Genomic DNA, 23,132 nt, shown 5'->3' with positions numbered 1-23,132 from the left:
CAGGCGCGCTTCCGCGGGAGAGGGGGAGTCAGGTGGCAGGGGCGCGGGAGCCGGAGCTGCGCGGAGGGGGCGCGTGCGGGGCGCGCCTCCCTCCGGCCGGCGCGGGGAGGGCGGCCCGCGCACGCGAGTCCGTCGGCCCGGGGCTCCCGCGCTGCGATCCGCGGGCGCGCCGGGGGCGCCCCCTCGGCCGCGTCTCCTCCCTCGCGCGCTCGCTCCCTCCTCACACCCCCGCCCCCAGGCTCTGGCAGGTCCCTCCCCCATGCCTGCTCCGGCGGCCGCCGCCGCTACCGGAGGCGCAGGAGCCTCGCGATAGTGTTTGCACAGGCGGCGCGTGACGCCGCCGCCGCCGCCTCCTGTAACTGATGCAGAGGTTACCCTGCCGCCGCCGCCTCAGCCGCCACCCACCGTCCGCTGCCGCCGCCACCCAGGCGACGCCGGGGGCCGACGCACTGCAGAGGTGCCGGCAGGTTCCGCCCGCGGAAGTCTCCTCGGCCGGCGCTGCCCGCGCTCCGCCCGCGCTTCGACCCCAGCCCGGCGGGCGCCCCCTCGACGCCCTTACCGCGGCGCTCCTTCCCTCCGCCTCTTCTCCGGCGCGCCCGCCCGCTCCTTCTCTTCTCCCCCTTTTCCTCCTCCCAGTCCCCTCTCCTCCCCTCACCTCTTCCCTTTCCACCTCCCCCCTGCTCGGTTTCCTTCCCCCATCCCCTTGACTCTCCCCTCCCTGCCCTCACTCTCTCCCTCGCCCTCAGCGCGGCCCCCGCCATGACGGAGGCGGGTGCCGGTGCCGTTGCCACTGCTGCTGTCTCGGGGGCAGAGTCGGGTTCCCAGAAAGTAGCTTGATGAGTGTCCAAAGTAGCAGTGGAAGTTTGGAGGGGCCGCCATCTTGGTCCCAGCTCTCCACGTCTCCAACCCCGGGCTCGGCGGCGGCGGCCAGGTCCCTGCTGAATCACACGCCGCCATCCGGGAGGCCCAGGGAAGGTAAGCACCGCCGCGCCCGCTCGCGGGCCCCCTTCCCGCGCCACGGCCCCCGCGCCCTCGGGTCTCCTCTCCTCGACCCTGGGGTGGGGGATGGTGGCGAGGTGGCCGCGAGGCCGCCGGGCTCCGGGGAGGTAGTGCGCTGGCTGTGGGTGGTGGTTCACGGGTGGCGGAGGAGACGAGCGAGGGGGTGCGGGCTGGTGGGGACGGGGCGAGGCGCACAGACTCGTCTGGCTTCCTAAGAGCCCGTCGTGCGAGGGTGGGAAGCCTCCCTCCGGACGCGAGTCCCTTTCTGCCCCCTTTCCTAGTACACTCCATACGTTTAACCTCCTGGCCTCCTCTGTCTCTGGTGGGTTTTCCCTCCCGTTGGAGCATTCATCCTCGCGAGCCCCCTCCCATTCGCCCTCGCACTCCTCCCACAGAGGCGGTCCCGTGGCTCCGCAAGCTTTGCTGCCCGGGACCTGGATGCACTTCGTTTGCAGGGTCTCTTCTCTTTAGGGAGAGACGCTGAAATTATTGTCTAGGCAGACTTTGATCCCCTGCCCTAGAGCAATTTAAACGACAGTGTGACTCGTGGGCAGGTTCTTAAATCACCCCTCCAGATGGTTGCAACTTTCTCTCCTTCGCCATCACCTTCTGCGTGTTTGTGCGTTCTCTCTCTTCTGCAAGTAGACTACTGTTCTTCTCTGACAGGGTCGTGGGTTTTGTGGGAAATATCTGCGTAAAGGTTACTGCAAACACGCACCAGATCGGTTACGATTGTTTTCTAAGTTTTCTGGCTTCTTGCATGAAAGTGTGCTGCCACCAGATGTAGCAGTTACACAGCTAGTAAGACACCGGAGTGCTTTTGGCTAAAATTTCAACTTGCTGTGTTTAACTTTAAGTATACGACACAAAATGAAATTCAGGAGAACGCTCATTTATGGGGGAAGAGTAAATGTGCATGGAATCGCGTTTAACGCTCTTTGTCTGGAAAATGTTTAGCGGTATTCATCAGCAGTTGGTAAACGGGTTGTTCAGTCCCAGTTGTCTCATGCAAGATTGTAGCCACATTTTCACAAGAAGAAAAAAAAAAAAAACGTGTGGAAGTCAGTCTAATGGATCTTTTAAAGAAAGCAGGAGCATCAATTTATGTAGAAATCGATGGGTTTAATTTATTTTGAAAATATCACTCAATATTTATTACTCATAGCCTTGACAGTTGTTAATCTAGTGTTTTGTGCCCTGAATCCAGCGGTTCAGGCGTAGCATTCTTTGTCATTTTGTTCCTGTGAGCATGTGTGAAAGTGACAATAGGCTCAAAGATTGGCATGAATTTGCTCTAGAAAATTCGTGGGAAGGTTTGATTTATGGCATCCATTAAACATGCTGAATATATTGACAGACATTTTTCCCTTTCATTTTGCTCTCAACACTGAGTTCTGGTTATTAATAAAAGTTTATTTATTGACTCACTCAAATTTAGTATCTGGTGATCTTTGTGCACTTGAAAAATTTTAAATGAATATTTTAAAAGGTATTTTGTAAACGGAACAGTTGGGTGCTTTTAGCATGCTTTTACTTCGTAATTTCATTAAGGTGCTTACTGGTAGTGTTGTGAGTTGAGAAAGACCATTTTATTTTATTTTTTAAAGGTGTTTTATCATTCATTCCTCAATTGTTGAGCCATTATTGTAAGCCAGTCCCTGTACTAGATACTGAGGGTATATGATTATGTCTGTTATTGTCTGTTGTTCATCTGTTGACATTGGTTATCAGTGTTAGTAATTTGGGGGCCACGAAATCTAGATTGAGTTTCTGAAGTTACTTCAACTCTAGTTAAAAATTTCTTTATCTGTACTATTCTGCACTTTTCCTGATATTTGAAAGTTTTGAAGGGTTAGAATAATTAACCTGGACTTTGAAATAACCAGAATTTTCCAGCAGTTTAGATTACCGTAGATTTTTGTGTAACCTAAAATAGGGAATCTGTTAATTAATACGAAAGTAGGATGTGTTTTGTGAAAGTTATATTTCATATCAAGTCCCTGCGTGTGGTCTCTCTCTGACCAACCAGCATGTAGATTAAAAACTGAGTTAACCAGTTGCTATCAAAATCAGTTCGAACTCAGGGCAACCCCACGTGTGTCTGAATAGAACCTGTGCTCCATAGGGTTTTCAGTGGCTGATTTTTCAGAAATAGATTGCCAGGCCTTTCTTCTGAGGCACCTCTGGGTAGACTCCAACCTCTCTGAAACCAGTTGCTATCAAGTCAGTTTCAACTCATGGCCACCCCATGTGTGTCAGTGTAGAACTGTGCTCCATAGGGTTTTCAATGGCTGACTTTTTAGAAGTCGATCACCAGGCTTTTCTTCTGAGACACTTTTGAGTGGACTCAAATCGCCAACCTTTTGGTTAGCAGGAGAGTACTTCAGTCATTTGCACCACCTAGGGACTCCCAACCCTCTTTCGGGATATATTTCTCTTAGAGCTTGAGTTATATCCTCAAGTTTCACTAATGTTAACAGGAACATTGTCCTATCAAAATGGAGATATCCTCTATAGAGTAGAATCCGAGTTTATATTTTTAAAGTGTTTAGCACCTTTTCCAGGTATACATGTCACTGTATTATATAAATTGATGTAACTTCAGAGCTTTTGACTTCTGTTGGATGTTAGTAAGAACCATTAACATGAATGGAACTTAAATGTATGTGTCAAGGAGAGAACAAACTTTGTTTCCTGAAAAATTGAATCTATTTTAATTTAAAATATGGTAATAGAAAAATGTAAACCTCGGAGAGATACACACACACGTGCGTACATGTTTGTTGTTAGGTTCTGTCAAGTCAGTTCCGACTCATTGTGACCCTATGTATAACAGAATGAAACCTTGCCTGGTCCTCACAATTGTTATGCTTGAGGCCATTTTTGCAGCCACTGTGTCAGTCCATTTTATTGAAGGTCTTCCCCTTTTTCGCTGATCCTCTGCTTTGGCAAGCATGATGTCCTTCTCCAGGGACTGGTCCCTCCTAATACCATGTCCAAAATATGTGAGATGAAGTCTTGCTGTCCTTGCCTCTAAGGAGCATTCTGGCTGTACTTCTTCCAAGACAGATTTGTTCATTCTTCTGGCAGTCAGGTATTCAATATTCTTCGCCAACACCATAATTCAGAGGAATCAGTTCTTTGATCTTCCTTATTCATTGTCCAGCATTCACACTCTTATGAGGCAATTGAAAACACCATGGCTTGGGTCAGGCGCACCTTAGTCCTTGAAGTGACCTCTTTGCTTTTGAACATTTTAAAGTGGTCTTCTGCAGCAGATTTGCCTAATGCAGTGTGTCGTTTGATTTCTTGACTGCTGCTTCCGTGGGCCTTGATTGTGGATCCAAGTAAAATAACATCTTTGACAACTTCACTCTTTTCTTTGTTTATCATGATTTTACTTATTGGTCCAGTTGTGAGGATTTTTGTTTTCTTTATGTTGAGGTGTAATCGATACTGAAGGCTGTAGTCTTTGATCTTCATCAATAAGTGCTTCAAATCCTTTTCTCTTTCAGCAAGCAGTATGTACATGTATAAATACTAAATGTGTGATGAACTCTTATAAGCAAATTTAACTTTGAAAATGGGTGATTTTTAAAGATGTACCATAAGAATCTGTAAGAGTTACTAATTTATTTTTGAAGTTTTGACACATTTGAAGCAAACAAACAAGTCTTAAGATTATGATCTGCTTATTTTTAATGCTCCATACTTTGGCTTTCTTCCTCCCTCTCACCCTACTTACACTATCATATTTGTATAGTTTTATTTTATGACAGATAAAGTATAGTTTTAAATATGATAAGATTTAGGAATTTATTAGTATTTACAAGTTTGTATGAAAATACAGTGTGGACTACTTTTCCTCTGGATCTCAAAGCTTTTCATGTAGCAATCTTGAAGTTCTCTTAGAGGTGCTCAGCAGTGTAGCTCTAGATGTATTCTGTTGGATCTTTTAAACCTGTGGTCTCCATCCTGTTTTGTCTTCTAATAATCCTGAAATTAAGGGAGTGGGGAGCGCAAAACACAGTTTGTCCCAGATTTCTGAATAGCCAAGACGCCATTAGAAAAAGAGGACCAATCACTAAATGTGATTCCTCCGTGAATATTTACGTCCTCCAAATAGAGCCTGCACACGTGTTAGCACAATGAAAGTAGCTTTTTTACTTCAGAAGAAGAAGCAGACAGAACACAACAGACAAGTGGTACCACCAGCTCAAAAGCTGTTCGGGCAGAAATGGAAAACAACTATGTGTGCCCTGCTATGCACCATAGATGAGGGACACAAAGGACATTTATATGACACACCTGTCCCCCTGGCACTGGAAGCTGTCCTGGTGGAGATAGAGAACTTTTCCGTGCATGCTTTTACCTGGCATCGTAGGTGAGGAACACAGAAGAGGGCCTACCTTCTGCCAGTCCTGCCTGGCTGTTGCTGTTGTTAGGTGCCATCGAGTCGCTTAAGATTCACAACGACCCTATAAGACAGTGAAACTGGCCCATAGGGTTTCCAAGGAGTGGCTGGTGGATGTGAACTGCTAACCTTTTGGTTAGCAGCTGAGCTCTTAACCACCAGGTCACCAGGGCTCCCCCGCCCCAGCTAAAAAAAAAAAAAAATTAATTAGGTGCACTAAGGTCAGCGACAGTTCGAATCTTCCAGGCGCTCCTTGGAAACGCTATGGGGCAGTTCTACTCTGTGCTATAGGGTTGCTATGAGTCGGAATCGACTCGACAGCACTGCGTTAGTTTTTTGAGTAAGGTCAGCGATGGTTAAAAACAAAAAACCCAAATCGGTTGCCATCGAGTCGATTCCGACTCATAGCAACCCTGTAGGGCAGAGTATAACTGCCCGATAGGGTTTCCTAGGAGTGGCTGGTAGATTTGAACTGCTCACTTTTTGGTTAGCAGCTGAGCTTTTAACCACTGCTCCTCCAGGGCTCCAAGCAGTAGTTAGAGGTCTGGAAATCTACATGAGAAATAGGCTATGCTTTAGCCTTTTTGGCCTCAGGACCCCTTTACCCTCTTAAAAAATTATTGAGGACCCCAAAGAGTGGGTTATGTGGGTTAGGCCTGCTGATATTTTTAAAATATTAATTTCTTTAGATATAACAATAATAAACTCATTCCGTGTTAACAAAATAACTTTTATGAAAAATAAATGTTTGAAAACCGAAAATTTAGTGAGACTAACGACATTGTTTTACATTTTTGCAAATCACTTTAATTTTCAGTTTACTGAAGACCCCTGGATTTTGCTTCTGCTTTGTCAGTTGTGAATATGTTATTTTGATTTGAAGTACATGAAGAGAATTGAGCTTCAAAGATACGTAGTTGGAAAAAGAATATTTTATTACGCTTTTCAGAAATTGTGCATATTCTTCTTTGGCCTAAACAACAACAACAACAAAAAAACCCAAACCCGTTGCCCTTGAGTCGATATTGACTCATAGCGACCCTAGAGTAGAACTCCCCTATAGGATTTCTTAGGCTGTAATCTTTATGAAAGCAGACTGCCACATCTTTCTTCTGTGGAGCGGCTGGTGGGGTTCGAACTGCAGGCCTTGTGGTTTGCAGCTGAGTGTTTAACTACTGCACCACAAAATTCAATAAGTGGCAGGTTTTTTTTTTTTTGCTAAGGTTACTTTCAATGTAGAATCTGAAACCTTATCAATGAACTTTTCATACTCTGTTAATGTTAGAACCCACTGGTCTCTGGATGACCAAGAAGGCAGAATCTGATGAAGCAAGACTGCTTATACAATTCTCTTAGAAAAAAGGATTGGAGAGAGCAGCCCTTACTGGAAAATATCACAGGGTTGCCTGTACTATCCAATATTGTAAAAAATAAAAATAAAAAAACAACAAAATTCACTGGTCTTTTTGCACTATGAATAGATCTTATAAACATCATGCCTTGCTCATTTGGAAACTACTGGTTCACTCAGTTATGCAAATCTTTGAAGTGTCGACACAATTTTCTATACAGTATTTTAAAGATTACGTTCTTTAACATCACTACCCATCTCATTAGGAAAGCCTTTATGTTTTGAAAAGTTGTCAAGCTCAGAGTGACAAATACAAGTTTTGAAAATTCCAGTTTCTGTTTGAAAGCCCAGTTTTATCTTTGGCAGTCTGTACTGTCATGTTCCTTGAAGTAACACGTTCACTTCATTCATTTTTAGAAAGCCTGAATAACCATGGTTTTGTGTTCTTTCACATAAAATGATATGCCATGAAAAAGAGTGGCTCATTTCAGCTTGCAGTTCAGTCATGTTGTCATTAGGTGCCGTCGTATAATGTAGTAGTGGCGTCAGGGGTCCTCTGACTTCACAAAGTGGGAGGATAATCACCATTGGGGTCAGCGCAAAGCTGATTCCAGTGAGGTGGAGGTCAGACATACCTCCGCTCTCTAACCTTTTTTTTTTTTTTTTTTTTACGAATTCTAACACCATCTGTCCTTCCCATGGCACTCTCCACTTCTCTGATGGGTTCGATAATTCATTGCAATGGCCACACAGAACTCATAGGCCATACTTATGATTGTGGGGTTTATTCGAGAAGTTTACAGTTCAGGGTCAGGATCAGCTTGGAAGTAACAGAAACAACTCAGGAGACAGGATACAGGTCGGCAATCAGGACGACTTCCAACCAAGAGCTCTCAGCTCCTTTTTGGCTTTGCCAGCAGGTAGGCCGTTTGCTCCAGCCTCTGCTGCCAGCCCCTGTTCGGGCTGGGCATCTGCTCTGTTGGGACAAGTGTTACAGCTCTTTAGCTCTGCCAGCACTCCACCAGCAAGCATTCTGCTCTAAGGCATTCACCTCTCTGGCTGTGTGGGTTACCAAGCCCCACCTCAGCTGTCTCATGCCGGTCTCCTGGTTCCCTTCATCTCATGCTGCTGCCGCTCTTACTGCACTGTCTCTCATGGTCTCTTGCCGTCTTCAGTGTAACAGTTCTTCTCTTGGGTCTAGGAGGTTCCCAGTGCAGGGACCCTGTTATGGATTGAATTGTTTCTCTGCAAAATGTGTATCAGGTTGGCTAGGCCATGATTCCCAGTATTGTGTGGTTGTCTACCATTTCGTCATCTGATGTGATTATCCTGTGTGTTGTAAGTCTGAATCCGTATGATGTTGATGAGGCAGGATGAGAGGCAGTTATGCTAGTGAGGCAGGACCCAATCTACAGGATTAAGTTGTGTCTTGAGTCAATCTCTTTTGAGATATAAAAGAGAGAATCAAGCAGAGAGTAGAAGGACCTCATTACTACGAAGCAAGAAGAGCCAGGAGTGGAGTGTGTCCTTTGGATACTGGTTCCCTCCACTGAAAAGCTCCCTAGACCAGGGGAAGATTGATGACAAGGACCTTCCCCCAAAGCCAACAGAGAGAGAAAGCCTTCCCCTGGAGCTGGCACCCTGAATTTGGACTTCTACCTTTCTGAACTGGGAGAGAATGGATAACTAAGACAGAATTTGGTACCAGGAGAGTGAGGTGCTGCCCTAACAGATACCTACAATGTGGAAGCAGCCTTGGAATTAATGTTTAGAGGCTGGAAGAATTTTCAAGGGCAAAAAAAAAAAAAAAAAAATTTCGAGCCCAGATTGGCTCGAAAAGGCTGTTGGTGGAATTATGGACGTCAAAGGCATTTCTGGTGAGGGCTCAGAAGGGAGTAAGGAGAGCTGTGACGGTGCAGATGGCGAGAAACGGCGGCAGCAGAACAGGAGACTGTTGTGAGATAGTGCGGGAACTGACCTGTGGAGTGAGAGAGCTGAGTGCCTTCAGGCAGGAGGCTTGCTGGCAAAGTGCAGTGCCTCTGGGCACTTATTGGTGGAACTAGGCTTGCTGAGCACCTTCAGGCCAAGAGGCTAGGGAACCAGGAAGCATAAGCTGAAGAGACAGGGAGCATGGGAATCAGAGCTGCCTCAGTCTCAGAGGGTGGGGCCATAACCTTTGGGCTCTGAAAGGGTGGAGCCATGGCCTCTCGGGTTTCAGAGGGTGGCGCCAGAGCCTCCTAGGTTTCAAAGAGTCAGCTCTTCACCAACTCCGTTGCAGAGGGTGGGGCTATTCTTCACCAGTGCCAGGGAGAAGGGACCAGATCAGCTTCCCAGAGCTGAGGGGGCAGAGCTGCCATGCTCAAGGTGCAGAAGAACAGGGCTGGCTGGGGCTGAGGGGATGGAATCGCCACTCAGATAAACTAGGTGAATAGGGCCACCCAAGCTGAGGGGGCAGAGTTGCTGTCCCAGTGGGCCTAGAAGTTAGAGCCGAAGGCTAGGGCTGAGGAGCCTCCACCCAGAAGTCAGAGAACATGGCCAACACTCAGAGTCTGAAGGGGCAGGGCCTTTGCCTAGATGGTCTCGGTGAACAGAGGATTATTTTCAAGGCTTTAGAGCTAATGTAAATTGTTTTGCTGACTTAATGCCCGTTAGCTCTTTCCCTCCAATTTCTCCCATTTGTAATAGAAGTATTTACCTTGTGCCTGTCCCACTAGAATTTGTACTTGGAGTTGGTTTAAGACTTTTTGGATGATATGATGAGCTTTATGTGTTTTACATGTGGCAAGGACATGAATTTTTGGGGGGCCAAAGGATGGAATGTTATAGATTGAATTGCGTCCCCCCAAAATACGTATCTAGTTGGCTAGTCAATGGTTCCCAGTACTGCGTGGTTGTCCACCATTTGGTCATCTGATGTGATTATCGTATGTGTTGTAAATCCTAACTTGTATGATGTTAATGAGGCAGGGTTAGAGACAGTTATGTTAATGAGGCAGAACACAATCTATAGGATTAGGTTGTATCTTGAGTCAGTCTCTTTTGAAATACAAAAGAGAGAATCAAGCAGAGAGGAGAAAGACCTCATACCACCAAGTTAGAAGTGCCAGGAGCAGAGCACGTCCTTTGGACACGGGGTTCCTGCGCTGAGAACTCCTAGGCCAGGGGAAGGTTGATGACAAGGACCTTCCCCCAGAGCCAACAGGGAGAAAGAGCCTTCCCATGGAGCTGGCGCCCTGAATTTAGATTTCTAGCCTCTTAGACTGTGAGGGAATAATGTTCTACTTGTTTAAAGCCATCTACTCATGGTATTTCTGTTATACCAGCACTAGATAACTAAGAAAGACCCCCAAGTCCAAAGGATGCGCCTCACTTCAAGTTTTTCTTGGTGTTAGTGAGGTCCCCCTCCAACCTCTGTGAAATTGGTTCCTTTAAGCCTAACAGGATGGCAAAACTGAGCAATCCCCTCGGTAGGCCACAGCCGCCTAAATTGACAAATCCCGACAGGTGTTCTACAAACCTTACTTGCATTTTAGACTAGCCGGTCCCTTTACAAGATTGTGGCCTAGCGAATCGTCTTAGCAGAACTACAAACCCAGGGCCAGAACGGCTATATATAAAGAGAAACCATTGCCCTGCGTATTGAGTCAGTCATGCAGTATTTTTTCTGTACTGCATAGAAGTGCTTTACATTATGTCACATAAAATATTAAAAACATATTCAAGGGTTAGTATTTCATAAGATAAATAATTTTATCAAGGATATTAAGCAAAACACGTTTTTTGCTTTTTTTTTTTAACTGTGAGCATTTGGTGATGAAAAATGCAGTGGCTTCTAGTATGATTTGGTGCCCATTGCTTTTGCCCTATAAATGTCAACACAGCAAAAAAACCAAATAGTGCCTTAATGTTATTGTTAAATTAGTTTGACTTTGCGGATTCCCTGTAAGTATCTCCAGTACCTGTAGAAGTCTGTGCACTGTACTTTTTAGCCTAAAGAGCCTACTTGAAGGGTGGGAGACGTGTCCATCTTCGGACACAGATCGAGTTCTATATAGCTTTTTGGCAAGAATCTTAGTATAGCAATTAGACTTGTCCAACAAAGGAAAGAGCTGCCTCTTAGTTAGCTAAAAGAATTTTGAAGCAGAATTGAGGACTATTTTGGGGGGGGGGGTGGGGCGTGTGGAGATAAATTCTGTAGATTCTTGTATTGGGTGCTGTTGGGTTAAATGACTTAAGGTTTCGTCTAACTTAAAAATGTAAATATTCTGTGATTCTTTGAAAATCCCTATAGTTAAATTGTACTTATGTATCCATTAACGTTTTTGAATATTTTCTCAAGTCAGTATGAAACTTGTTCATTTTATTATTGCTTTGCATTTTTATTGTTCTTTTCCTCTGAGAAATTTTCTGTGTTTCCTGGAGTCAACATGATCAGTCTTCCTGAAATCTTGCTAAATTCCCTCTAAAATATAGTAAGTTTTGAAGACATTTTAGGGAATCAAATGCTGCTTATGATACAGTTTAGTAGAGTTGTAGTATATTTGAGTACAGAATTTTAGAGTTCTACGGGGAGGTGGTTTTCAGTTTTGAAAGGGAAACTCTAAACATAGTCTATATCGTCTTTTAAGGAGCCCTGGTGGCACAGTGCTAAAGTATTGGCTGCTAACTGAAAGGTTGGTGGTTCAAACCCACCACCCTCTCTGCGAGAGAAAGGTGTGGCAGGCTGCTTCTGTAAAGATTACACTCTTGGAAACCCGATGGGGCAATTCTTCTCTGTCCTGTAGGGTTGCTGTGAGTTGAAATTGACTTGATGGCAGTGGGTTCTTTTATTTTTTTTTATTGTTTATGTAATTTCAGAAGTAACGCACATAAGCTCTTCTACTGTTTTTAAAGCTAAAGAGCCTGAAAAGAGGAAATGTGAAGAAAAGGTATTTAAATTGATGTCTCTTGAATTTAAAAAATGTATATTAAGTATAACCTTGACATAAAATGAAGAATTTTAATTATCTTATTCTGAGAATTATGCATGTAATATTTATCATTACTTGCAGCAATTAGTATTTTATTTTTATATGGAACATAATCTCTTCTGCGAGTTGGATTGAAAGGTTAGATTTTTTCATAGCAGGAAGTTAGGCATAAATTCTCACTTTTTTGAGGTCAGTTTAATAGGTGTGGTGACACCCAGCTTGAGATTTCATATACTTGTTGCTCATTTTCTATAGAAGACACATAAATTAAGTCATTTAATTTCATAAATGAAACTTATGCTTCTTAATTTCTAAGAATATTAGAATAAGTTAGAAGAATAGTGTTTTGAAGCATGAGAAAGCACATTGATTGTAATTGGAGTCCAAGTTTAGTCTCTGCTTTGCCATTAACTAGCTGTGTGACCTTGGGCGAGTTTTTTACATCTCTGCTTCACTTTCATAAAATGGAAATTATAGAACTGAAAGGGGGACCTTGAAAGAATCTAGTCCAGACCTCTCATTTTACAGATGAGGAAACTTTGTAATTTGCTCAGGCTTTCACTGTGAGACATTTGGAACCAAAATTCAAAGTTTCTGACTCTGGGGTTCATACTTTTTCTCTTATATGTGGTTTACTTTTCATCTGTAAAATGAAGGGGTTGGATTAGAGACTCTTGGGGTCTTCCAGCAAAAATATTTCATTTTTGTAAGAGTCCTAATATAACTTATTGGAGGAGAATTCGTAGCCCTTGTGTGTTGGTGAAAAATATTTCTTGAAGAAACAGTGACCTTTTCAAGGTTATGTTTTGGTTTGTAAGAAGAAGGTAGTTATCTTCAGTATTACCAAAGAATATTTAGGTTGTATTTAAGAGAAAGTAAGTACTATGCTAGGTGATCTTGTTTTCTTAATGATATGTATACTATACACTGTTATGAATATATTAACATATAAATTACATAAATAACAATGTGATGCTCTGATGCAAACTAACTAGATGTAATTACTCCTCAGAAAATATTTCTGGAGTATACCTTAGCCTGGATCCTTGTTTTTACCCTTCCTAGTTCTGTGTCCCACAGGATTGTCTTATTTCCATAGTACTTCCATCATGCTACCTTTTATTATAGTTTTATTTGTATTGCCTACTACACAAGAAGGTCTTGAGTTTAGAAACTGTGTTTTGCTCATATGAGTATTCTCAATGCACAGTAGGATGTTCTCTACAGAGTTGGCACCCTAAAAAAGTTTTGTTGAAGGATTGTTAAATTTTCTTAAGAACTAAATGATTATGTACTTCAGTATATACTTCTTGCAGTAATTCTTAGAGAAATTATGTTTTAGAGGTCTATATGGATAACAGTAACAATTATAGTTAATATTTAATTGAGTTTTAAGGATATTAATTCATTTAATCTTCATAGCTCTGTGAGAGAGATATAATCCATGTTTCCAGATTTGTTTGGTTTACCTCTAAACTTCCGTGAAATGTTTTTGGCTTGAGTTTTATATATGTATGAAGATAAGATTTAAAAAAAGAAAAAACAAATAGAAACTTAAACAACCAATTTAGAAAGTTGTACCAGCTATGCAAATCTTTTTGTTCAGTCCCTTTATGAAAAAGATTAGTGGTACATTAACGAAAAATCTTATTTTCATTTTTGATAATCCAAATTGTAATGCTATTTATCTTACTATTTTGGCCTCATAAACCCGCCACAGCCATAACAAGTAAACATTAGAATTTGAAAATAGTTTTCCACTATCCACGTAGGAGCAATCCATTCACTTGTGGAGGTGTGAATAACCTGATGGAGAAGGCTCTGAACTAAACTGAGATGCTTTAGTGGAAGATTGTTGACTTTGTTATTAATAGTGAATATGGGCAGGGAAAAGAGGCTTTGAAGTTCAGTCTGACTCGTTTGTAAGAAGAATTTTTTAAAAACAGTTTTGATTCCTTTATTGCATTAAAAGAAAATCCCCTAGAAACATGTATTACATAGCAAATCTAATGAGAAACAGAATTTGAATGGGTTGATATGAACTCAAAGCACAGAGTGAAAAGATGAGCAGAGCTGATCCAGGTGGTAAGTTGTGAATTTGAGTAAATCTCCCCAATGTGGCTTCATTGCTAGGTCTGAAATTTTGTGAATTTTGAGATGTACCCGTATTCAGGTAAAAGTGGTTACATTCTACAAACAGGCATTAGAAAGTCCAATATGAGGGGGTTTTTTTGGGGGGGGGAGTTGCTTGCAATATTTGTTTCTGTTCATTTATATGGATAGTTAAGAATTAGTTACGTTCATAAATTTGTGCCTTTCCTTGAAAAGTAACATGGCTGGAGAAAATGACAAACTTCTAGGTTTAAATTCTTAAGCATTGCCAGATCAGTACTAGTATTGTTAAATGTGATACATTGTATGATTTCATGATTCCATACTTGATACTATGTATTTGTTTCCTATCTGATGATGAGTGAATCATAGTGTCACTAGAGAAAGTCATTGACCCATTTTGAATCGGACAGTCATGAGGTCTGCTATGCTGGGAATGACAACTTGAAGAGGAATGGTGTTGCATTCATTATCGGAAAGAACATTTCAAGATCCGTCCTGAAATACAGTGCTGTCAGTGTTAGGGCAATATCCATACACCTACAAGGAAGAGCAGTTAATACAACTATTTAAATTTACCCAGGAACCACAAAGGCCAAAGATGAAGAAATTGAAGATTTTTACCAGGTTTTGCAGTCCAAAATTGATCGACCATGCAATCAAGATGCGTTGATAACTACTGGTGATTCAAATGTGAAAGTTGGAAACAAAAAGGATCGGTAGCTGGAAAATATGGCCTTGGTGATAGAAATGATGCCGGAGATCGCGTGATAGAATTCTGCACGATCAACAACTTCTTCATTCCAAATACCTTTTTTCACCAACATAAATAGCAGCTATACACATGGACCTTGCCGGATGGAATACACAGGAATCAAATTGCCTATATCTGTGGAAAGAGACGATGGAAAAGCTCGGTATCATCCGTCAGAACAAGGCCAGGGGCTGACTGTGGAACAGACCATCAATTGCTCATATGCAAGTTCAGGTTGAAACTGAAGAAAATTGGAACAAGTCCACGAGTGCCAAAGTATGACCTTGAGTATATCCCACCTGAATTTAAAGACCATGTCAAGAATAGATTTGATGCATTGAACACTAATGACTGAAGACTAGAAGACTTGTGGAATGACATCAAAGACGTCATACGTGAAGAAAGTAAGAGGTCATTGAAAAGACAGGAAAGAAAGAAAAGACCAAAATGGATGTCATAAGAGACTCTGAAACTTGGTCTTAAACATCGAACAACTAAAGCAAAAGGAAGAAATGATGACTTGAAAGAACTGAACAGAAGATTCCAAAGGGTGGCCCGAAAAGACAAAGTAAAATATTATAACGACATGTGCAAAGAGCTAGAGATAGAAAACCGAAAGGGAAGAACGTGGTTGGCATTTCTCAAGCTGAAAGAACTGAAGCCTCGAGTTGCAATAGTGAAGGATTCTATGGGGAAAATATTAAATGATGCAGAGAGCATCAGAAGTTGGAAGGAACACACAGAGTCATTATACCAAAAAGAATTGGTATACATCAGCCATTTCAGGAGGTAGCATGTAATCAGGAACTGATGGTACTAAAGGAAGAAGTCCAAGCTGCACTGAAGGCATTGGCGAAAAAAAGACTTCAGGGATTGACGGAATGTCAGTTGAGATGTTTCAACAAACAGATGCAGTGCTGGAGGTGCTCACTCGTCTGTGCCAAGAAATTTGGAAGACAGCTGCCTGGCCAGCTGACTGGAAGAGATCCATATTTATGCCTATTCCCAAGAAAGATGATCCAACAGAATGTGGAAATTGTCAAACAGTATCATTACTATCACATGCAAGCAAAATTTTGCTGAAGATCATTCAAAAGCAGCTGCAGCAGTATATCGACAGGGAACTGCCAGAAATTCAGGATGTGGTTTCAGGAGAGGATGTGGAACCAGGAATATCATTGCTGATGTCAGATGGATCCCAGCTGAAAGCAAAGAATACCAGACAGATGTTTACCTGTGTTTTATTGACTATGCAGTGGTATTCGAATGCGTGGATCATAACAAATTATGGATAACATTGTGAAGAATTGGAATTCCAGAACACTTAATTGTGCTCATGAGGAACCTGTACATAGTTCAAGAGGCAGTTAGTTGTTCGGACAGGACAAGGGGATACTGAGTGGTTTAAAGTTAGGAAAGGTGTGCGTCAGTGTTGTATTCTTTCACCATACTTATTCAATCTGTATGCCGAGCACATAATTCCAGAAGCTGGACCATATGAAGAACAGGGTATCAGGATTGGAGGAAGACTCATTAACAAGCTGTTGTTATGCAGATGACACAGCCTTGCTTGCTGAAAGTGAAGAGGACTTGAAGCAGTTACTAATGAAGATCAAAGACCATAGCCTTCAGTATGGCTTACACCTCAACATAAAGAAAACAAAAATCCTCACAGCTGGACCAGGAAGCCACATCATGGTAAACGGAGAAAAGATTGAGGTTGTCAAGGATTTCATTTTACTTGGATCCACAATCAACATGCTTAGAAGCAGCAGTCAAGAAACTAAAAGACATGTGGCAATTCTGCTGCAAAAGATCGCTTTAAAGTGTTGAAAAGCAAAGATGTCACCTTGAAGACCCAGGCCATGGTGTTTTCAGTTGCATCTTATGCGTGTTAAAGCTGGACAATGAATACGGAAGACCAAAGAAAAATTGATGCTTTTGAATTGTGTTGGCGAAGAATATTGAATATACCGTGGGCTGCCAAAAGAATGAACAAATCTGTCTTAGAAGTACAACCAGAATACTCCTTAGAAGCCAGGATGGCAAGACTGTGTCTTACATACTTTGGACATGTTGTCAGGAGGGATCAGTGCCTGGAGAAGGATACCATGCTTGGTAAAGTAGAGGGTCAGTGAAAAAGAGGAAGACCCTCAACAAGATGGATTGACACAGTGGCTGCAACAGTGGGCTCAAACGTAACAAGAATTGTAAGGATGGCGCAGGATCAGGCAGTATTTCATTCTGTGGTACATAGGTTCGCTGTGAGTTGAAACTGAGTGGACGAGACCTAACAACAAAAACAAAGGCTAGATCAAAAATGGCTATATGCTCCATTCTGAAATATGAAAAATTCCTTCACACCCCAGCTTCTAAAATTAGGAATAAGACAAGGATGCCCACTATAACCAATCAGTTCAGCATGGTACTCGGGGTTATGGTCACTAGAGTAGGCTATTTTCTTCTCCTTCTGAGACTCCAGTGACATATGTATTAAAAAAAAAATATGTATTAGACTTCACTAAATGCTCTTTTTTTTTTTTTAAATGCTCTGTTTCTTAATCTCATTTCTGTATTTTCTATCCATTTATTCCCATGTCCGGTTTTAAAGATATGTTTTCTTGACCTATATTCCAGTTCATTTTTTCCCTTTTAAGCTGTGGCTAACATGCTATTAAACTTATCCACTGACTTCTTAATTTAGTATCGTTTATTTTTTAATTCTAGAATACCAATTTGGTTCTCTTTTTAGTTTCAAGCTCTCTACTGAAGCACTCGGTCTTACTATTCAGTGTAGTTGTTTGAAAGTCTGTGGCTGATAACGTCATTATCCAGATCTTTTTGGATCTTGTCCATTGTTTCAGTTTGCTTTTCAGTCATGTGTTGTTTCCTTGGGTTTTTATTTGTTTATTTTATTGTGTATAGGGCACATTATATGAAAAACTGTAGAAATAATTTGAGGTCTAGAATGCAGGCAGTCTTCCATGACAGGATTTGCGTTTACTTTTGGCATAAACATAGGGGCACTATAAATCTCAGGAGCCCTGGTGGCGCAGTGGTTAAGAGCTATGGCTGCTAACCAAACGGTCAGCAGTTCGAATCCATCAGCTGCTTCTTGGAAACGTTCTGGGGCAGTTCTGCTTGGTCCTACAGGGTCGCTATGAGCCAGAATCTACTCGACGGTAATGGGTGGGTTATAAATCTCAGGTTTTCTAAATCTACTTTTAAGTATTGAGATGATTAGAAGCTAATTGCTGTGAAGTCCAGTTTTATTTCTCATTCACTTTTACTCCAGGACCGAAATCCCAACCCACAGTTTGAGGGAGACCCTGTATTTTATATTTTATCTGGCTAGTCCATTGAGACTGTTGAAAGTTTTATTTAGCTTCTCAGCCTCTCAGGCCTCTAGTTGTTTAATAAGCAAATGCATTGAGACTGTTGAAAGTTTTAATTAGCTTCTCAGCCTCTCAGGCCTCCAGTTGTTTAATAAGCAAATGCTTATAGGGGAAGAAGAGCCTTATATGCCAGGCTCACATCTCTGGATTTTCTTCTTTTCCTGTATTTTGGTACCATGACTTCACTTCCAGGTGTCTAGAAGCAGACCTTTCTTTTTTTTAATGTAGCTCAGGTTTTCTTAGCCAGAGCATTGGTCTGATTTACCTAATCTGCCATTGCCAGAAGTAAAAAAATTCTTATTTGCTTGTATTTTTAATAGTTTAGTTGACTTGCAGATTTTGGGTGAATTGAATCTTTTTTTCTTCTCTCTCTACTCCCTCCCTTCCTTCGTCCTCCTTTCCTTTCTTTTGTTTAAGTTGTTGATTGGCTTTGTGTAGAGTTTGAATAGGGCCAAGTCGTGGAGCAGTTAGCCATCTGGAGTTGTAGGTTTAAGTTGAAGCAGAAATAACTTTGCCTTTATGCCTCGAAGATTACTGTAATTTTTGAAGTCATATTTTGGCAAGTAAGTAGTATTCATGTAAGTTACTTTTGGGTTTAAAGAAAATATTACAATATTTTTTTTTTTTTGTCAAGTCTTTCCATTCTTCAGGAAGTAGTTATAACAAAGCTGACTACAGTGAGCTTGACACTGAAGAAGTGTAATGAATTGTGATGTTTAAATTTGTCATTTACAAGTATTTGAAACTTTACATTTGTATAATGTTTTTGTAATTGTAAAAATCTAACTTTATTCTTAGAATCAGTCTTGTAGACTTCCTGGATTTTAGCAGTTTACGTGCTTCATAAGTTGTAGTTAATGTCTCAATTCGTTAATCATCAAAGATAGTGATAGTGATGCATAGTTGAGTTAACTGATATCTGGGGCTACTGTTTTCTGTTATTGTAAAAGAACAACACATTGATAAAATGCTAAATAATGCACAGTTCTACCACTCAAATACAGCCTTTTGATTTTAGAAAAAACTATGTTTTCTAATGAGATAAATCATAATAGAGTTGTATCTTATTCAGGGGTTAGGTTCTAAAACACTGCATAGTCAGTATTTGTACCTTTATTTCATAATTTTAGTAGCTGGGATCCATTTTGTTGGTGCACCCTTATGTTACATTATTCCTTAAATATTGGATTTTTTTTCTCAGTTCTGTTTTTTTGCCACTACAGGTAAAAATTTGACATACATCTTTGTTTTGTCATCTTGTTTCTCTTAGTGCACTTTGAGCAATAACTTAATATAAAAACTGTTTAGCCTTAGAAATAGACTTGTAGAGTTGCAAATACAGTATAACAGTCTTTATACTCTTGGAAAATTTCATGCTTTATACATTGTAGTTATTCGTTCAGTTTGTTGATTAAGTTATTGAATCAAAAAGTGGGAATATCTTTATAGATGTTGCTGTATTGTAAGAGTTGTACGTATTTACAGTGCCACCAGCAACATAGATGTAAACCAGTTTAATGGAAACATCACAACTCTTGTTGGTAATACTTAAGAAGAAAAATGTTTTGACTTGTTAAGTAGGTGTAGTATTCCAAGTTACTTTACTTGCATATATTTAATTTTTAAGAGGGTAAGCAGTTTTTCACATGTCTATTTTTTTTCTATATGTGAATTATTTGTTTTAAGAATTACACATCAAATTTATTCAAAAGGAGTAACTTTGAATTGCTTCATCGTAGAATTGTTTAGATATGTGTTTTTTTAAAAACTGAGCTAAGTGAATTAACAGAGGTCGCACATCCTTGATGCCATGGACCCATTACAATTGCTTATTGCTGCTAAAGCTTTTTTTTTTTTTCAATCCATAATTACTGACTTAGAGGAGTGTGGTAGTTCTTATGTTAAGATTACTTGTCTGAATTGGCCAATTTACTTCCATAGATTAAGGAGCAGCAGAGAAGAAAATTGATGGGGATTTTTTTTTTTTTTAAGAGGAGCTAAATTATTTTAGTTTGTCACCCAAATACTGACATTGGAAGTTTGAAGGTTTGATTTTTCAGACCCGTGTATCATGGTATGGTAGCCTCCTTGTTAAGATCAGTTTATAGTGGTTATTGGAAATTCTGATGGCAAAATGGCTAAGAGCTACAGCTGCTAATCAGAAGGTCAGCAGTTTGAATCTACCAGGTGCTCCTTGGAAACCCTATGGGGCAGTTCTACTCTGTCCTATAGGGTGGCTGTGAGTTGAAATTGACTCGACAGCAATGGGTTTTTATAGTGGTTATCTATCCTCAATTTACTGAAACCAAAATAAATATATTAAATACACTGTTTTAAGTACCTTGAGATATAACAGATGTTTTTCTTCCCGAAATTTTGTGTTAAGTTGCTGGCTAAAATGTAGGTGCCTTGGCTAGTTAAGAACTTCTTGATAGTAGCAAGCATCGACTTATCTTTTAAAGCCAATCTTTTGATAAATTACAACCTAACCTCAACCTTCTTGAGCTTACTTTTAACAGGCAAATGATAAAGGTGATCAGACTTTTCATTAAATTGGTACCATGGGTTCTCAGCAATTTTATTGTATATTTTAACTATTACTTGGAATTATTTTCTAAATTCGTATAAAGTAAAAATGACTTTTAGCCTAGCTTTTTGAGATGACAAAGCTGTGTAATTAATTGTATAAGTTTTATGTTTATTAAAAGTGCCCAGTGAGCTTAGTAACTAATGAAATTTTATTCTAAGGTTTGGGCTTAGTCCAGATCCTGCAGGTATTAAAAAATCCAGCATGTGCTGACGTATCTGTGTGTGTCTGTAGGTGTGGTGAGAAATCAAATAAGAAGCTATATGTAAAAGACTGTGTTTGTTTTATTTTAAAAAGTCCCTTCATTGAATCTAGGGAAGGACAACACACAATACAGGGAAAGTCAGCACAACTGGGCTAAACCAAGCTAAGAAGTTTCCTGAATACGCCAAATACTTCTAGGGACAGAGTAGCAGAGGTGGGGGTCTGGGGACCATGGTTTCAGGGGATATCTAGGTCAATCGGCATAACAAAGTGTATTACAACGTTCTGCATCCCACTTTGGTGAGTGGCATCTGGGGTCTTAAAAGCTAGCAGGCGGCCATCTAAGATGCATCAATTGGTCCCAAGCTACCTGGAGCAAAGGAGAATGAAGAACACCAAAGACACAAGGAAAATATTAGCCAAAGAGACAGAAAGGGCCACATAAACCAGAGATTCTGTCAGCCTGAGACCAGAAGAACAAGATGGTGCCCAGCTACCACAAATGACCGCCCTGAATGGGGAACACAACACACAGTCCCTGATGGAGCAGGAGAAAAATGTGTTACAGAACTCAAATTCTAGTAAAAAGACCAGACTTAATGGTCTGAGACTGGAGGAACCCCAGAAGACGTGGCCCCGGGACTCTCTTGATAGCCCAAATCTAAAAGCATTGTAAAAGCCAACTCTTCAGACAAAGATTAGACTGGACTTTGAGACATAAAACGATACTCGTGAAGAGTGTGTGTCTTCGCTCAGGTATATATGTGAGACTAAATGGGCAGCTCCTGTCTGGAGGCTAGATGAGAAAGCAGAAAGGGTCAGGGGTTGGTTGAACAGACACGGGAAATCCAGAGTGGAAAGGAGGAGCGTGCTGTCACATTATAGGGAGAGCAGCTAGGGTCACACTATGTATAAATTTTTGTGTGAGAAACTAACTTGAACTGTAAACTTTCACTTAAAGCACAATAAAGAAAAAGGTCTATTCATTGAATCAACATCTTTATTGATATTTATTCTTTTTTATTTCATTTTATTTCTGCTCTGCACCTGGTTCCTTGTTTTGGAATTGGGTATTGAGCATGGGTTGGCAAACTTTTTTTGTAAAGGGCTAGCTTGGACCCTGAGTCCAAAGGACATGCTTGCTCCCGGCCCTTCTTTCTTGGTGGTAATGAGGTCCTTCTCCTCTCTGCTCGATTCTCTCTTTTATGTCTCAAAGGAGATTGACTCAAGATACAACCTAATCCCATGGATTGTGTCCTGCCTTATTAATGTAACTGCCTCTAATCCTTCCTCATTAACATCGTAGAGGTTAGGATTTAGCATACATAGGATAATTATGTCAGATCACAAAATGGAGGACAGCCACACAGTCCTGGGACTCATGGCCTAGCCAAGTTGGCACACATTTTGGGGGGCACAATTCAGCCCATACCAAAAGGAAAGACCGAGAAGGAGTAAGGAGTACTGCGAAGCAGTAAATCATTACTATGTGTTTTAAGTACATGTCAGATGGTTACCTCTGAGGGGTGGGATTTTGGGAGACATGGGAGTATTGGAACTTTTCACTTTTATGTTTCCATATTGTTTATTACAACAAACACATACTACGTTAATAATGGGGTGAGGCACAAAACCAAAATAGATTCTTGTGTAGTTAGTACTTGGGAGGTTAGAGACAGGATACAAGTTGACGTTCTAGTTGTGAAGAGAAGGTAATTAACAGGTCATATTTTTACCAAATTCCTATTTTGAAACTTTGCTAGATTTCTCCTCCCTGTGCATGCACATACGTTCTCTCTCTCTCTCTCTCTCTCTCTCTCTCTGTTTCATACATGTGTACACCCAGACCCTTCTTTTGGACCCTTCTTTTTAAATACGGATGCTCAGTTGAGTTGATAATAAGCTCTAAAAAAGGGCAGTGTAACTTTCAATATCTCAATTTCCTTATCTTTAAAATGCAGGCTTTAACTAATATAAATGTGAATAATATAAAAATATGTATGTGTGTATATGTACACATATATCTGCATGTGTATATAATATATATATGAGAGTAAGTCAAAGAATATTGCTACAAAATCATAGAAACCTTTACTAAACAAAAATATCAAAATGTGAAGCTGTTGTTTCTCAACATATTCTCCACCTAGGTCTTCTGAAGGCAGTACTTCCGTCTCACTAACACCTCCCCAAAGAATTCTGTGTGCTTCGATTTATACCATGTCCAAACAGGAGTTTTGGCATCTTCTAGGGACTCGAATCAGGTTCCTTTTAAATATTCTTTGAGTTTTGGGAACAAAAAAGTCTGAAGGGATAAGATCAGGGCTGTAGGGTGGATGGCATAAG

The 23,132-nt window shown here is 41.0% G+C and overlaps 1 protein-coding gene and 1 non-coding gene across 2 annotated transcripts in view; both read left to right on the top strand.

The window, feature by feature from the left end:
• The first annotated feature begins 436 nt into the window (after positions 1 to 436).
• TLK1 (tousled like kinase 1) overlaps positions 437 to 23,132 on the top strand; it is a 139,118-nt gene continuing 116,422 nt past the window's right edge. Inside the window, exon 1 of the mRNA XM_049887408.1 lies at positions 437 to 975. Coding sequence (XP_049743365.1) covers positions 837 to 975 — 139 coding nt within the window. The 5' untranslated portion in view covers positions 437 to 836. The remainder of the gene's footprint in view (positions 976 to 23,132) is intronic.
• LOC126078644 (small Cajal body-specific RNA 4) lies at positions 6,711 to 6,837 on the top strand. The gene has a single exon (XR_007518124.1). It is a non-coding gene; the product is annotated as a small Cajal body-specific RNA 4 (non-coding RNA).

Source organism: Elephas maximus, chromosome 6 (genome assembly GCF_024166365.1).
Source record: "Elephas maximus indicus isolate mEleMax1 chromosome 6, mEleMax1 primary haplotype, whole genome shotgun sequence".
NCBI lineage: Eukaryota > Metazoa > Chordata > Mammalia > Proboscidea > Elephantidae > Elephas > Elephas maximus.
Note: the sequence above shows the minus strand (reverse complement) of the source record. Positions and strands in the feature narration are given on the sequence as shown.